This window comes from Pseudopipra pipra, chromosome 14 (assembly GCF_036250125.1).
Source record: "Pseudopipra pipra isolate bDixPip1 chromosome 14, bDixPip1.hap1, whole genome shotgun sequence".
NCBI lineage: Eukaryota > Metazoa > Chordata > Aves > Passeriformes > Pipridae > Pseudopipra > Pseudopipra pipra.
Window position 1 is genome coordinate 5,578,395 of NC_087562.1, and position 17,888 is coordinate 5,596,282.

General features: G+C 38.7%; 1 protein-coding gene across 3 annotated transcripts in view; it reads left to right on the forward strand.

The window, feature by feature from the left end:
• The window catches only part of CDH13 (cadherin 13), a 448,971-nt gene that overhangs the window by 294,079 nt on the left and 137,004 nt on the right, over window positions 1-17,888 (forward strand). For all 3 annotated transcript variants that reach the window (XM_064670959.1, XM_064670957.1, XM_064670958.1), the window contains exon 7: window positions 13,178-13,356. In XM_064670959.1, the coding sequence (XP_064527029.1) occupies window positions 13,178-13,356 (179 nt within the window). The remainder of the gene's footprint in view (window positions 1-13,177; window positions 13,357-17,888) is intronic.

A 17,888-nucleotide genomic window follows, 5' to 3' on the forward strand; every position in this document is an offset into this window, starting at 1 on the left:
CTGAAGTTTCAGGATTTCAAGTCAAACTTAGTCTCAAACCACAATTGTTCCGAGGACAGAAAATATCCCTGATATCTGAAATAGAGAAATTAATGTTTCTCTATAAGATCTTAATGTGTATTATTAAATATATTCTTTTTGAGCCAAGTATTTATGTATCTTTTAATACAGGTGGAGTTTAAATAAACAAGGAAAGTCTGAAAAATTCAGAAAATACATACAGAAGAAGTCACATGTCTGACATCTTTGAGAACATCCTCCTGTTACCCCCAATTTTTTTCACAGTGCTATTGGCACCTGCATTTCTGTGCTTTCAGCAGCATAACTTATTTGTCACCAGTTGTGTAGTTCTAAAATTCAACACTTGCATGAGTGTACATGATTTTTTCTTTCAATTTTTAACCAATATTAGTATTCTGCCTCATTGCAGTGTAACTGAGAAACTTGTAAAATGTGCCATCTTTTATTTGCTTTAGCAAATTGCCCATTTGGTTTAATTTGTAGTTGCACTGTGTCAACAGATCTATTCAGTGCAAAGAAGATCATTATCAGATCTGGTTGTTATTGGCTTAGAAAGCACAATATGTTTAAGAGAATGCTGCTGGGATTGGTATCAATGGGTGAGTTCAGAAGTGGCTGGAAGTGCCTGAAATGACAAACTATTCTCTCTTTAAAGTAGTACATTTGAATAAAATAGCACATTTGAATAAAATAATACATTTGAATAAAGTAGCACATTTGAATAAAAAGCACAGCGAACTCCTGGAGAAAAAGAGTTTGCAGCTCTTTAATATGTGTTTCTGGTAGTGTAATAAAATACAGAATAACTTCATTTGACATTGGTACATGTCATTGGAACGCCTCTCTCCTCTCAGGCTTCCCAGATCTGTCATGAATCTATGATTTAAGCTACAATTTTTCAAATTTGACATGTAATCCATAGATACAAATCATTGTGGCTCATTTATAACTGTCACAGGAGTTTTGCTGCAGATAAACAGACATGAAATAATTACAAAGATATCAAAGTTGATAAGTTTGGGGGATTTTTGTTTGTTTGCTTGTTTTTGTTTTTTTTTTTTTCTTTAGCAGGGGTTAAGTTTGAGAGGATTTTTAGAAGTTACTGGTCTTGCCAAAAGTCAAAGAAATTTACAGTATAGCTGTAGTAGGGGTCTTGTGATCCTCAACTGTTGAGTTTATATAAATATCCTATGTAATAAATATATTGATGATCTCATCCAGCTGAGAAGGATATGGCAGTGTCAGGGAAGGACAGCAGCAGGAATCTTGGAGACCAAAACTGTGACTCAGTGCTGACCTTGACTTGTTGGCTGCCAGGGAGATTTACAGCTCACATCCATAGAAAGTAGGGTTTCATATAAGTTAGTGGAAAAAACAAACAAATAAATCACAGGATCACAAGGGGCAGGAAGTAAAATATTTCTTGATTTTTTCTAACAAGTTTTGCATGGAAGAAATCCCCTCAGGCTCTCCGAGATTGCATCCTGGAGGTTGATTTCATTTGGAATTGTCATTCTTCCACACACCTTGAACCAGGGCTCCACTTGAAATTACGAAAGAGCTGAGGCTGAGGGGAAGATTCATGGATGTATTTGACAAATGGTGTTTACAGGTTGCCTTTGAACTCTGTGGTATATTGCTATTGACATTTTTAACACTGGAAATTGTGAGGGCAGATGTCAATAGCGAACCCAAGGCAGGGCCCTCTCTGTCTGCTCCCAAGTCCTGTTTGCCTTTCAATTTATTTCTAACAGGGAAAGGTGAGGGGTGGAATGGACAGTCACCTGTTATGGCTCCATCCAGTGCATCCTTTACACGGGTCAGACCCATCTTCTCCCCAGAAAACAATATTTCGTTGAAGTCCTGAATTGAAAACTTGAATTTAAAGTGTGTTCAGATTGAGGGCTGTGGAATTTTACTTGGTGGAAAAGTAGAAGGGTGTCACCACTTGAAATCTATTCCTGGGTCTCCTTTCTTGAGATGATACAGTACTGAGTGATGATTTCTGGGGGTTTTGCACCTAAGAAGTGATATGTGCATATGTATAAATGTACTTGAGCCAGCCTGTGGCTTAATGACATTGTATTTGCACAAAGCTCCACAAATCTTTATGATCTCTAAGTATCCAATTGCTGACAGTGATATATCAGGAGCTGTTCTGTGCTTAATTATTAATTTTACATCAAGGAGTTCCATAGTCAGTATTTAGATGCTTTATGACATACAGAACCTTTTCCATACTCATATTTTCTCTGCAGGGACATAATGTAGCCCTTTCAATACTAAATCAATTACACACAAAGTTAAAATAACTTGATTTGTTGCTTAAGGTCCTTTCCCAACACGATGCATCAATTCTAAGGGAGTAAGAACAGTGATATCATGGCCTGCTGTTAATCCTTGGAGACCTGCAAGGGTCAAGGGTCAGTGCAGACTGGGAAGATGTGCAGCCCAGAGCTCCCTGCAGCCCTAAGTGGTCATGAACTGGAAAAGGGAAAGTGTTTTGGAGTGTGTGGTACTAGAACAAAAGTGCAGGAGAATCATTTTATTCTAACCCATTTTCCACATCTGTTGTGATGGGCAGAATTAACAGGAGTGACATCACCTATTTTAAGTGCCCTGGAGTTTGATGTCTTCTCTGAGTTAGATCTCATCCAGTTAATCACTTCTAAAGATGCTTCATCTCACTTGTCCTAAATTTTTAGATTAGAATGGGATGAACTGCATCCAAAATTGTCACTCCCTCTGCAGTGACTATTAAGAAACTTGAAAGACTTGACTATGAAATAATCTGAGCCTAAAGTGGTTGTAACTGAGTGAAATCAATCATAGGATCACACTGTCTAACCCCAAATTTGCTGATCTAAGTGACTTAATCAATGACTTAATCCAGGAAAGAATATCAAGACCCGTTTGAAAACATACATCACACACTCCAAACTGTATTATTGTTAAATGTATGAATAGAATTTTGAAACCTGTGATTTATATAAGATAGTTTCCAAGACCTGCTTTAAAATCACAGAGCATATTCTTTCAGCATCTGAATCCTTTATTAAATCAGCTGTAGTGGCTTTAAAATATAATTTAACCAAAAAGATCATTTGGAGTATGGCTGCAAGGATTTCTGTATGCAGATATTCAATCTCAAGATGGGGAAAACGGCTGAAAAGCATTCCAACTTCTATTATTCTGGAATGCTATTAAGGAATGAGTTGTATGCCTTGATTTAGAGGCTGACCAATTCGAAGTGGAGGTTTCCAGAATGACTGACTGTGTTTATCCTTCCTCCCTGTGGACTCCTTAACAGTGGGAAGCTGTTGAACTTGGTTCAGAAGAAAGTATGGGGGGAAAATGAATCCTTTTTCAGGGAAAGAATATCTTTTCAAGACATGCCTTATGATCCTCTATGAGAATTTGTTCAATACTAACTTGGAGACTTTAAAATATTCAAATATTCTACTTCTGTTTGTAGTTTTACCAGGCATTACTGCATCTTTGATATGAAAAGTGCAATTCTCAGGATGCAGAACAGGGAGAGTAGTTGCACAATTTATTTATTGGGTGCAGCAGTGAATTCTTTATGAAATATTGCTTGGGCAGGATGAATTTTATTAACTTCAACAGGGCAGACAGTGAGAGACCAACCAAATAATTTATCCAGTAGTTCATAGGCAGGAAGGGGGAGCAAGAAAAACAAAACTCCCCTAAAAAGAACCTGTATTAAGATGGAAACACTTATCCCTCAGATAAAAACTCTCAGATGTTTAATAGATCAAATGGCTGGGACTTGACTACGAAATCAATACAAAGATGAAATAATACATTGGAATTAAGTGTGTGCTCTGGTTCCTCCAGATGAGGCTGGAAGGTATGTAAGGCGATTTACCTCCTCATTAGGATGTCTGATTCTTCTTTCATCAGCACTGCTTTTATAATATTGAAGCCCCCTTGGCTTCTGTGGGTTAATTTGGGATTGGTGCAGACGAGGAGAGTCACAGTGACAGAATCACGGATAACAGGGAGGGGGGTTTCAATTCCATCCCCACTTTGTAGCATGAGATTAAAGCCCAACCAGCTCATGTTAGTTAACAAGGCAAAGAATTAAGATGAGAACTTCCAAGGTGCAGTAACTGATGCAGTGTAGGGAGGTGCATGATCATTATCTTGTATTCATATGAAGAAAAACTGATGCTTGTACAAGCTGCTGGCAGCAAGAAGGAAAAAGGCTTTAATGCAGGAGAGGCACAAAATAAAGGCACAGATCACCCTTTTGCTTTTCTCTTTTATTTCACATATACTGAAGTGAGAAATTAGGGAGGTAAAAAGGGAATAAAAGCAATGTAATGCTGTGTATACCTCATGCAGACCTTCAAGGTCATTTCTGTATTCCACAGCCTCACCCAATATAAATCTTTGCTTTAGTAGTGCTGGGCTGAATTAGATCAACAGAAATTCTGGCCCACTGTCTCAAAAAGCATTTCCAATCAGGGAAGATTGACCTAGCACTCAGAGATCTTATTAAAATGTAATATTACTACCTTTTAATCAGGAAGGATGCCAGGGTACCTTACTTGGACATAGAAGAATAGTGGAAAGTGATTTCTGTGAAATGATGACGTGTTTTTGATTAAAGCCCACTGAGACAGGAGAGTGTAATTGCTGCCTTTCTTATGAGATACTTTTGAGCCAGTCAATTCCTTTACAAAAATAGATAATTGGAGGAATGAGATCTTCCATCTACGAGTGTGGCCCTGATCAAAGGATTACTGAAATCTGTGAAAACTTCACCTTCTTAGAAAAATCTCTCCTTTTTTTCTGTTGTTCTGGAACAAGTCCTAAAGCAGAGTACAGACACAGAGTAGTGTTTCTTATTAACCAATTCTCACAGATTTTATTTTTAGTGTTTAAAAAAATTAGGCACTTAGTGTCAATACATTACATCATTTTTCTTTTTTGTTTTTAATTTTGAAATAATTTGTTGTCAGAATGAAAGGAAAAATATTCTTCTCATTTTCATTCTTAAAGTGTTATGAGATTTTAATACATCACTGATTTAAAACTTATGTTTGGAGCTGATCTCTTTCATTCCCATGAATTTTATTTGACTGGTTTCACAGACAGGTTTTCCTTACAGACAGTTCTAGATAAAAAAGAAAATATGACTGGCAAACATCTCTGTGTTGGAGCTGCTGTTGACATGGGATTTCTCCATTAAAAAAAAAAATATAGCAGTCCAGTGTTGCCTTGATTGTGTCTCAGCTCCAAGAGCTCCAAGTGCTGGTAGGTCCCCAAATTCATGGCTTGGTGGGTTGCTGGGTGTGAACTGGGCTCCCAGTGATTGGCTGTGCTTTGGTTAATAAGGCCTGAGAGAAGAGTCTCTGCTTGTTTTCCTTGCTATCCTGTAAACACTCAGATTTCTAACTCTGCTCAACAAGGTGAAAGTGGCTTGGAAGAGAAGGATGGCCAGTTCTCTCCCACAAGTTCAGAATGCAAATAGTTGACAATCCTTTTTTACTAACCTAAGTGAAGCCTCTGAAACCTCTATTTTCTTTTCTTCATTTGTCTTGATTAAGAATGCCTCCCTGCTTAGAGGCTGGGAGAAACTGGATATTAACTTCTTCTTTGGAGAGAAAGTTAAATGATTAATCTAATTTTGTCGGGTTTATTTTCTGTCAGGAAGTTTAGGGGAAGCTTTCTACCATGTTCAAAAGGTAATTTCCCATGGGTGTTTCTAGATATGAAAATTACATCTGGCTTTATTTATTTGTATTACTTTAAAAATTGCTGTCTATTAGCAATTTCCATTGCTCTGGCCAGAACTATCCCACCCAGATAAACAGGGGAGAGCAGAAGAGCAGGAAACTATTAAAGAAAAGGTAAAGAAAAGCTAAAAGAAAACATTTGGATTATAAAAGAGAGATAAGTGTGGAATATACATTTTTAATAAGCTCTCTGCTTGGCCATTCTTGACTATAAAGTTTGATCTGCGTTTAAACAGCTCGTGCACGCCCAAAATCAAATTAGAATGATTGCAGGCAATTCCAATTTTCCATGGGAAGTGGGAGAACAGCACAGGAACCATGTGAGGTGTAACATCCCTGACCAAGTGTTTCACTGTTGAGCAGTTCAGACCAAAGGGCTCAGGGAAGGAGCAGGAATCATTCCGGGCAGGAAGTGTCAATTCTCGGGCTTTTCACCTCTGGTAGTTGTAGAAAAGAGGAGGAAAAGAGTTTCCCACCCCCCATGTCCTCAGTCCAGTGGTGTCCTGGAGTTTAGCTGGCAATGACCAACCTCCCCTTGGGATTTGGGCTGGTTTTCTGCGCTTGTCATGGTCACAGGTTATGTAGGGATTGTGGGAATTTCTCCGCTGGAGGCTTTCAGAGAAGAAGCCAATATTCCTGTGTATCTTTTCGAGGATGGTCCTGCCTTGTTTTTACGGTGTTTTAATGTCTCATCTAGTCTTCATTTGCTGATTTTTCTGATTGATTTCTAGTGCTAGGCAAACTCCAGAGAGAACACGGGTCCTTTGTGCTTCCTGAGTATGCCTAGGGCTGAATCTTGCTCTTTGTATGTTGAATAGATATTCTTTCACACATAAATCACTGTTCTGTCATGTTCGCCTGCTGCGAGATGTTCAGTGCATATCATCCTTTACATTAAAGCATTTACTTCAAGAGAATGGGTTATATTGCTTTATGAATTATGTTATCTGACATAGAAGATTATGTTATGAATTGGCACTTAGCATATTAGAACAGTGGGACTTTTTATAGCTTATGGTCATGATCCAGGAAGTAATTCATGCCTCTTCTTAATAAACTTCCCTGGTCAAAAGGGAGGTAGATATGAGAGTGGGACATTTTTACAAGGGATTCAAAACTTAGGAAGAATGCTAGTTAAGGAAAAATCTTTGGTGATTTGCTTAAATCTGCAGCCTGTTCATATCTGGAGGAAAGATATAATTCTTCTTCAGCTGCATCTCAATTGTCCTGAGTCCTCTTTCCCTAAACTCGCAATTCCCAGTCCATCTGGAGGGGCTGGAAGTGAACAAGTGGGATGAATTCCCCATGGCTGAGCAAGGCAGGCTGGTTTGCTGAAGGGGTAACAGTATATTGAGCAGAACTGTGGGAACTGTTGAGGGCAAGGCAGAGTTGTAGCAGGACTATTTTTGCGAGGAGTTTCTTACACCAGTAGAGCTGTCTCTGCTTCTCTTCTCTTATATTTCCCTTATTTCTCTTTTCTGGATGTTTAGATTCACTAAATTTGGTTCAGGAACATATTACAGCACTTTCTTTCTTGGTGTTGAAAATTGTGTGTGTTAAAATATTAAACCCTTTTATTTTTTAAATGTGAAAAGTTGTCATTTTTTACAAGTGTAGAAAATTTCCACCAAGCAGCCCTGTTCCTCTCACAAAACAGCATTTAATAGCTCTGTCACCCCAAATCAAGGTTGCTGTTGTTACTCCTATACCTGTGTATGTTCAGATGAGGGGGAAGATTAATAAGTAGTACATTTAACACAGAGAAAAAACAACCTATTGCTTCCCCTGGATGGACTGACCACTTGGGAATAGTTTTTATTTTTGAGTTTAACTATAGATACATGTTGAAAAGAAACTGGCACACTAAAATAAGAAAGCCATCTGAGTGAGGTGACTTTTAGCATGTGTTTTTAGCTGTGTATGTGTCACTCACAAGACTTTTAAACTCAGCACTCAGTTTCCACTAATTTTCTCATAGAGATAAAGTTCTCAGAAGGATTTCCTTGAATTCATACAATTGCCACGAAAATAAAAGAGGAGAAAAAGGTCCTAATGGTGATCTTGTAAGGGAATGACTGACCTGAGCCCCCCTAAAGAGATCATCTTCTCCATGCAGGGGATGAGCTTTTGGACAGCAGATAGGAAATTAGACTTCATTGATTTTACTCCTCATGGAACTGCTTATTTTATGCTATCTGTATTCTATCAGTCAAATTCAAAGACTTTGTGCTTTTGTTTGTGTTTTTTGTGTTTTTATTGTTTGGTTTTTTTGTTTGTTTGTGGGGTTTTTTGTGGTTTTTTTTTTTTGTGAGGAAAGACTGCACAGGGTCTAAAACGTAGGTCATCTCAATTGGGGATCACAAGTCTCGTACAACACAAAATCTGTGACGTGGATTTTAGTGTTATGAAAGGATAAATAACATTCTTCATAATTCCTTGCATCTGCAAAAAGTAGAGCATAAATTTCAGCCTATATACGCTACCACAAAATATCATAACCTGTTACGGGCTGATAATATACACAATATTTAGGAAACTTTGGTGGGGCTATGAATTTTCCATGTTTTCACCAAACAATTTTACTCTAAAGAAAAAAACCTTCATAGCACTGGAGACAAAGCACAATATACCAAAGGAACATCCGTGTCACACAACTTCAACTAATGCAAGTTCATTTACTGACGTTTCCCACATCAGTGTCTGGCCTGGAGCAGCAGGTACCTGAAAGCTCTTGACAACATTTCCAGCAGTGACAGTGGCTGCAGGAGGGCTGGGGACAGTCCTGTATATAACTCATATTCTGAGGAGTGAGTAATTCATCCTGCCAAAACAGCTGTGCTACTCACGAGAAAAAAGGTTAAATACCTGTATTGCCAAAGGTTGCCCTGCCCATACATCTTCACTGGCCTGTCAGAACCTTCAGCTGGGAATGTCCCATTATTTCTTACTCAATTTATGTGCTTCTGCCTGCATTAACTCTCTACAGGAACTAACAATTCTTGGCAGTTCTTCATTTCTACTTAACGTTACTGAAGTTTCTTTTGTGTACCAAGAGAAGTTTGTTTATTATTCATTCCACAGTTGATAGTTCACCAGTGCATCCCTCCAGACCTGCTGGCTGCAGTACCTTGGCATTCCCAGGGGACTGCTCAGTGAGGCCAGCTAAACTAGAGTTTAAAAACAATTGGTCATACATGTAAATAGACAAAGTGAAGTAGTCCCACAGGGTAGAAAATTATTACTCCATACAAATATAAATGTGCCAAAAGCCTGAACTCAGTAACTCTTACTAAATATTTTCTCTGTTGAGCAAGGCCTTCGAGTTTTTAAGAACACACATAAGTTTAATAACCACAGTAGCAATTCAAATGCCCTTGGCTGGAACCATAATAGACCTTCCTTCTTATATTTGTTTTGCTTCCCTGGGGCTTGTCTTAAAGTACAAAATGACAGTCAGACATGTAAATAGTTATGATGAGAACATAATCAGGAGGGTCCTCCTCTACTCCATTTGCTGAAGGTTGGGCTCTAGAGATACAGGTAATCCTCTTGATTTCTTCCTTCTTCATCTCATTTTTCATTCTTTGTTCTCCTTCTTGGGTTAAAATGTCTTTACTTTTGGAAGCTATACCATTGTGGAAATGATTATTATCCATTTACAGAGGTACAGCTGTGAAGAAGGTGGAAATAAACCTCAGCAATGAAGTCATGTCACTTAGGAAAGTAGAACCTTCCCTTTCTGTGGCACATGTAGAAAACATTTAATGTACTGAACACAGAGTGGGGACACACAGAAAGAGTCAAAATAACATGAGAAAACTCCAGTGTGAAGTTTTTGAGCATTGCAGCTCTGATAAAGTTACAACTTATCAGTCCTTAAAATGGATAATATTTTAATATTAGTATTCAAATTCAGAGTCTTAAGGCTGTAGACTTAAGACATTCATTCACATTTCATCAAGCTAGAAATAGGCCTCACTTCCACTGTATTCCAGTCTTATTTGTAAATCTAGCAGTTGAATATAGTAAATAAATAAAGGTTAGTAGTAATGTACTCTTGGCATATTGACAGAGAAAAAAAAAAGAAGAAAAAATGAAAGAAAATAAAAAAGAATTAAATAGAAAGGTTATTAAGAGGTTATTAACAAAATGCCAGTGAGTTTTTCCCAAGAAACCATCTGCACCAACCCCCACAAAACTGTGCATGTGCTGGGTTTGACTTCTTAATGCCTAAGGGGAGCTTTTTGCCAATATTTCCAAGCCTATTTATGGGCCAAATGAGCACCCAACAGACTGATGGCTGAGCCTCGGGAGCAACGGCCTGGCTGCTGGGATCCCTGTCTGGTCAATGAGGAGCTCTGGGAGGGGCAAGTGGGGGTTCTGAGGGATTCTGGGAATAGTGAAACCGCTCAGGAAGCATGACAAATAAACTCTGAATATTGAGATAGAGCAGGACATGCCCACACCTGTAGTGAGGGAGTTGCCTCCCCGGTGTCCGTGCGTCATCGGCACCGCTGGGGAGCTGCTCATTTTGCAGGCATTTCTTCCTCAGCTTGATAAGTTGATATATATTGTTTAACATGATAATGCAGCAAGCTGTTGTTTTGTGGTTTGAAAGCCAGCTGCATTTGATTGATGCCAGGAATGGAGGGATTTGTAAAATGACATCGAATTAGATGTAGTCGGTTTATGGGTCTGGGGAAATGAATATTTTATGAAGAATAAAACTTTGTGATGAAGGAGGAATACTGAGGAAGTGTGCATCTTGAATGAAACTCTTTTGGAGTGGTGCATGCCTTTCAAAATACACATTTGTGTCACTAGATTTCTAGGAAGGAGATCTCTATATAAACACTCTGTGATGGTCCAACCCCAGTTGTGTGGTCATTGTGTGTTCTCTCTGTGAACACCTCAACTAGAATAAGAAACATCCTCCCTGAAAATATAGCTGCTGAACTTCTCCCTGGTGTATGTTTTAGCTGCTGGTTTAAATCTGATGTGATTTTTGAGGCATCAGCCACAATTATGGGAGCACATGGGTGATGTTTAAAGAGATGCAGGTTCTGTATGTTCCCAAACAGACAGACTGTTAATATATTATGACATTCAAAGATAACCCCACGTTTTATGTGCATTCCTCCATCCGTTGTGTGCACTTGTGAGAATGGAATAACTTCTGCTTAAATGTAAATGACACTTTGATGGTAGCCAGAAACCAGTAGCTCAAAACTTTTGACAGAAGCAGCATCAAAAAAAAAAAAAAAAAAAGTGGATCTAATTCTCTCCAGCCTTGCTCCTGGAGCTGGCATCTCTATGCAAAATGAATGTAAAACTCTGAGTTGCTGGAATTTCTTATCTGTATGCACCAAAGGAATGATTGCACGGAACAAGATAATGTCTAGTGAGTTGAAAGGTTAAAGAACTGCAGCTGGCAAATCAGAATCAGATTCAGCCATTGTGTTGAGCCAGTTCTGTGCCAGAGTAACCAGAGATCTGGGGATTTACATCACATCTTAAAAGTTACATGTGCCTTCCACAGTCTTATCATCAGAAATATTTCAGTAGAACTATCTGGGACAAGGGTATAAAGAGGATTTCTACCTGAGCATACATTGTAATAAGATTCTAAATCTCTCCTGAGCATCAACTCATCTAATAGATGAATAATAATAGCAACTGGTACATTCATTTAAAATGTTGTCTGATGTACTTGAGTATGGCATCTTATTAAACTGTATTTTTCAGGAAAGCATTGTGTACTGAAACCCATTAAAATTTCACTTGACCTTGGGCACCCTCTAAGATCTCTTGAAGATTTGCCTTTATCCTTATTTATTTCACTGAAGTCCTGTGTTTAGAAGACCTTCATGAAGCACATTATCTAAGATTAACACAAACAATCTTCTAAAAAACATGGTAAAGGTCTAAAAAAATAACACGTGGTGTTGTACTTGTGAAATAAGGGTGAATCTTCATTCCTCAAAATAGAAAGCTGCTCTTTTTTCTATTTTCTTCTGAAATAGTCTCAAACAAAATAGGTGAAAATATCAGGGCTGGGATCATCTTGTAATACTGGAAAACATGGCATGGTATCCAGCAGTAAGCTTCTTTTGGAGCTGTCTGACCTTTAATCACTGGTGAATAAAACCAACATGCTGTCAGATCTCTGTTATTTTTCTCAAGGGGGTAACTCTGCCTGAAGTAGCAACGAGGCAAAACCTTTGAGAGCTTATAGTCAAGGTCACCCCAAGAAGAGACAACACTTTGTACTCTGGGAAGCACAACAAAAGAAAAAAAAAGGCAGAAATGTATCTAAACAAGCCAGTTGTGTTTGTTTAACAGTGAACCAGGCAGTTGGTATATCAGCCTGTAAATAAAGCTGGGTTTGTTTTTATTTTTACCACAATATTTGGGGTTTTTTTTTTGATTTTTAACTTCAAGACCTTCGGAGAGAATACAAATTCACTGGTTTTCATTGTACACGAATGATACACATTCCAGTTACTGAGGCACTTCCAATCTGATGTCTTAGGCCTTGTCTGTATCAGAAGGCTTTAATCACTAATAGTTATTTCTTCGGTTATTATCTCTGTGCAAAGCAGATAAAATGCTTATGACAGAATTTTGCAGGCTGTGCCAGCCTCTGGTGTGTGCCTGTGTGAGGGAGAGGAAAGGACTTGACCCTGGGATGCAGGAGTATGTGTTCCACCAGCTAAGCACAGAATCAGAAGTGGATCAGTCCTCTATTAACTGTCATATGGAAGCAGAAGGAGTTTTTTCCTCTGTCCAGCATTTAAGAACCTGTTCCCTTGTTGCACTCTCTAGCAGAACTGTGTGCTGTAGGAATTCCATGTGACAAAACTCTTCATCCTTGGAAGGACAGTGGGGCTACAGAGATGGGGGTTTCATTGAGGCTGACACAATGAACCCATACATCAGTGCAAATTGAACTTAGAATAATGTAGGCTTTAATAATTACAAAATCCCTTATTGACAGAAATGATGCCCAACAAATTTTGAAACTGTGAGACTTTACAGTGAAAATAAAGACCTTTCTCTTATTTCAGAATTTGCTTCATCATACCCATCCATAGACTTTCTGCCTGCATAATTTAAAGGGAAAAGGTGCACCTGTAGTTCATTTAGGGAATTGCAATTAATAAGGATGGTTTCCAAGCAGACATGGGGAGTTTATGTCAGAGTCACATGTCCTGCTGCAAACCAGAAGCACTGGGTCTGTTGTCTGGGAAAAATACGAACACAAGTACAACCTAAATATCAGGTGGAACTACTTAGTGGTCTTGATGAGATAATTTAGATATTAAACCCACCTGGCTCTCACAGGTAAAAGCAGCATCATTTCACCTCGTTTTTGTTCCCCTTTCCCTCAGGAACCACAGTGATGAGAATGACAGCATTCGATGCCGATGATGCCAGCACGGACAATGCTCTGCTGAGGTACAACATCCTCAAACAGACCCCCACCAAACCCTCCCCAAACATGTTCTACATCGACCCAGAGAAGGGGGATATTGTGACAGTGGTGTCTCCTGTGCTGCTGGACCGGGAGGTGAGTGAAGGCTTTGCTATCACCGGGATCTTCTGGGATGTGAAAAGAGGTTCTCAGCACTGCTGGGGTGGGGATTCAGATGCTTGACTTTGAGGAGTATTTTAATATTGTTGTTGATTTCTTATTTGGGTGTAGGAAGTTGTAAAGTTGTATATTCACTGTTTGTGAATTTAATACTTGATGAATTCTTGACCTGCTGAATGGTGAGAGCAAAAATCTCAGGAATAAGCAGAATTCAGCTTAAGAGTTGCCATCTGATTCTTTGGAGGTAAAAAACCTCCACACCTAATTGTGCATACAGCTTGCTCTGAGATTGCTGTGGTTTGGTGCTTTAAATCCTTTCCTAGAATTTTCTTTTTATGGGTGAATTTAATGGACTAATTAACTTGGAACCCCATGGTCAAAGAAAGAAAATACAAAGAGGAGTAGTAAAGAGACAGGTTGTCTGCGTGTGTTTTAAGGTGAATAGTGCCAAAATCTATGTTTATTACAGATCATTAACATTAGGAGAGCAAAAATTGATAGCAAAGAAAGCTTAGGTATGACCATTTAAAGCTCAGAATATAATAAAATACACCTAATCTGCTAATATAAAGGTTTAGTTGTCAGAATGTACGAGATCTGGGCACCAATACAATGATGACCCAAAACAGCTACTCTATAAATCACCATTTTCTTCAGTTAAGTAGCCCTGGGTGCTCTTAGATTCCTGGAGACAACCAAATTCTTTTCTTATAGGCTGTATGTGCTGTCACTGAACTCGTCCTCTGGGTTGGTTAGATTCATGTCTGTCCAATGTTCTCAGTATTCAACATGTTATTTTTCATTTTAAGCAGAGAAAATGTTGCCTGTACCACTTCCCTTTATCGGTGGGTAGTTTTTCTACAGGCTTTTCCAACAGCAAATATTTATTTATAAATCAAGCATAGATTCCAGATGCTCAGTGCAGTAAAACTAAGGTCTGGGCCTGTAGGTCTGTGTTTTTAGCCTTAAAGAGATTCCAATTTTTTCATATTTGTGTGTCTGGCCACAGAATCATGCCTAAGTTAAGGTTTATACAATCATTACCTTTTTTTGCCTCGTGTTTCCCTTCTAAATTTACTGTTTCAGTTCCAAAGCTTCATCCTGTTTTCTGTAGTCAGTTTTAGGTATTTTTATTCCTAATAGATAACTATTGCCCAGATTAAACCATTTTACTCAAAATAAGAAAATCAATGGAAGGGAATGAACATGCCTGCTTCTCCCAGTATCTTCCAAAGGTCACTGTGATTCATGGAATAATGATTCTGTCTCTGTGCAAGAAACCTGCCCTCAGTCGAAGGGGTGCTGTGGCTGGGCAGTATATCCTGAAAGCAGGATCTGAATTCCTCATGATTTTTACTAATAATCAGTTCAATACCTTTACTTTGGAGGTGACGTGAGAAGCAGCAGTCTTGTTGAAGCTACAAAGGAATTTTTGTTGTTGTTGCTGCAAACAGTGTGTGTTTTATGAGCCAAAATGTAGGGCTGTGGACAACTTTAACACTAAAACCCAACCACTATCTGCAGGTAAAATCCAGCCTCATATTGTCTTGTCAGGGGAAAGGTTTGGGAAAAAGGAGGTTTTCCATTTTTTCCCGAGATGCTCTGTGCTCTCTGCCATATTTGTGGGTTCAGCCTCTTCTCCCCCTTCCTGCTCACTTATGCCTTGTGTGGGAGTTGGTAGTCATGACTCAGATCTGTGGAGCTGGACAATCATGGTCAAAGATGTCCCTAAAATCTGATATTGTGGTTAAAAATAGAAGCTGGACAAGTCTAATGATCCTAATCTGAAAAAAATCTGGGTACCAACATAACTTTGATGCTCTATGAGTAACTCTTCTGTATTTCTGTGTAGCTCATGAAACTTAATTATTGTAAAAAATTGTCTGAGGTGGAGAGAATCAGGAGTAACACCTGGAGGAGGAAATGTCTGATTAGGGAATTTCCTGATTAGGGAACCATGTATCTGCATATCACCAGGCTTGGATAAATGGCTTTTTGGGAGATATTGGGCCAGAGGGAGTACCATGTGCCACTCTTCTGCAGGATGGCAGCTGATATTGGAGCCTTATTGTTGTGAACCTTTGTAAATCTTAAATGATTTAACTTTTTTTTCCACAATCTGCCATGAAATGTGTTGTAGAAACACGGGAGAAAGAAATGTTCTTTCCCCTGAAAGCCTTGCAAGTAGGTGTGTAACATCAGAGGATAAAAAGATGTAGATAGGGGACAAGAATCTCTTGAAAGTGTTTGTGAGCAGGAGACAGGAATGGTTTTACCTCTGCAGTTCTTCCCCTGCTTTTCTTGGCCTCTCAGTGGACAATGTGTTACAGTGGAACACCCAGGGAACAGAAAGTCTTTTCCTCATGTTTTCCACTGCTTGGAAAAGAGACAGGATCAGCTGAGTTGTTCCACATCCAGTCTGACTGGGGTCTGAGTCAGCAGCATTTGCAGGTGACTGAGTGTAGCTCATGAAGGAGAACACGATATTTAGATGAGGTGGGGGAAGGGGAGATTCTGCTGGGGAATTTTGCAGTCCAGAACCTGCAAACATTGGTCCTGGGTAATCTAATTATTCCAGTTTTTTGGGGGGTTTTTTAGGTCTTTTTTTTTTGGTTTTTTTTTTTTTTTTCATTTTATTCCAGTTCAAAGCAGCAGCTTCTCCCAGGTTTTACTTAAACTTTTAGTTGGGTCAATCACATGTGATTGTAGGTGTGCTCCTCAAAACTCTATTAGCCCTAGACACCAATTAAGGAGCTGAATGAAAGTAAAAATTTCTCTAGGATGGACATGGAAAAAAGCAAAAACTATTTCTTATTATTAATTTGTATGTGCTCCAGAGGATTATATGAAGTCTTTTAGAGCATGCTAAAACACTGATTAAAATTATTCCTCTTTTCCATCTCTCTGTAAGTTTTACCACTGCTTGGATCTTGATGCTTTTGGGAAACTCTTCATTACATTTAAGACAAATTAACAGAATGTAAATTCTTTGGGGGTCTTTTAGGTCTTTTTTTTTTTTTTTTTTTCATTTTGTGTATCCTTTGGTTCATGTTTGTGCATCAGAGGGAGCAGGAGACCGGGGGTTTTGCCCAGTGGGAGATGCTGAGATGTGGAGATAGAAAACATCTGGCAGGTTTTGCACAAGCTGGATAGTTCATATTATTTTCCCATGCTTCAACATTTTCAGAAAAAGCTACTGTGGCATAGCCTAGAAATCCTTGTTCCAGAGCAAAAAAATGGAAATACAGATAATTTATTCTAAAGTAAAATCAAGTCTGGCCATCTAGAGAGCTCAGTTTTTATATCCAACTGAATATGAGTGGGAGAATCTTAGCATGCATAAGTGAACTTCTATGTTAATAATTTTAAGAGATGAAAATGAAAGAAAACTTTCTTTTTTGATAATACTTTAGAAATAAAAGCAAATTCTAAGTAGACACTTTTAGAATAAAACAAAAAAGGGAAAAGGAAAGAATCAACTTGTTTCTGGTCAACTTCAGCTGTGCATTGGTTTTTTTTATTTTAGCAACACAGGATCAGCTCAAAGGAAAGACAATATTTGAAATTCTTACAAGCCTTTAAAATTTCATTTGCTGCCAGTGTCATTTATTAGGTGTGTTGGTAAAGGGGGGGTGTGGAGCTGGGAATGCTCCCTGGCAGGATCTGGCTGGGTGTTTGACGTGGGTGCCAGTGTGTGCTTTGGAGCTATTTCTGTAATGTAGGAACTCCCTACAGAAACATGAAGCAAAAAAAAAAAGCCCTTCTCTCCAATATGCAGGAAAAGGGTGTGTGGGAATCCCCCAGATCACACCCAGCAGGCTGCTGAGGGAATGCTTCGTGCCTCCAAAGAAACACTCACAACTCCCCGGGATTTGTATTTATGTACCAGAGTATTTTTATTTATAAATTTTTTTAGATTCAAAGTTGTTTCCAAAAGTACAGGATCCTGGGGGGTTTAAAGCAAAACTCAGATAATTTCTCGAAGAACATCCATTTTCATTTTCAGAAGGCAGGTAAGGACATATTTTTGAAGATTGATGTGTTGGGTTTTTTTCTTGTGGGAGTCAGCCATCCTTGAATGTGTCAGTAATAAAGATTGAAGAGTGTTAGGGGGCAAATTATACCTCCAGGTATCTGTTGGAGAATACATTGTGATTCATAAATTCAGAGGAGAAGGATGCCCTCCATCAAAGCGTGTGGTCTAAATGACCCGAAATAGAGCACAACAGGGAAACAGCAAAAGAGAAAGGAAAAAAAAAAGGGGGAGGGAAAGGACTTGAGGGAAAAAAAAGAGGAAAGAAACCTTGAGGAAATGTCCTAAATCTGTATTTCAGGGATGGAGATTTCACTTCCAAGTGACACTTTGCTGTAGTGAAAGAAAAATAATGCTCCTCATGTGCATAGGTGAAGAAAACACTTGTAGTTTTGTAGAAGCGACTCTTAAATTTCCTTTATGGATCAGTAATCAGGTTTTCTGCTTACCCACAATGCTGTTTTACCAGTGTTAC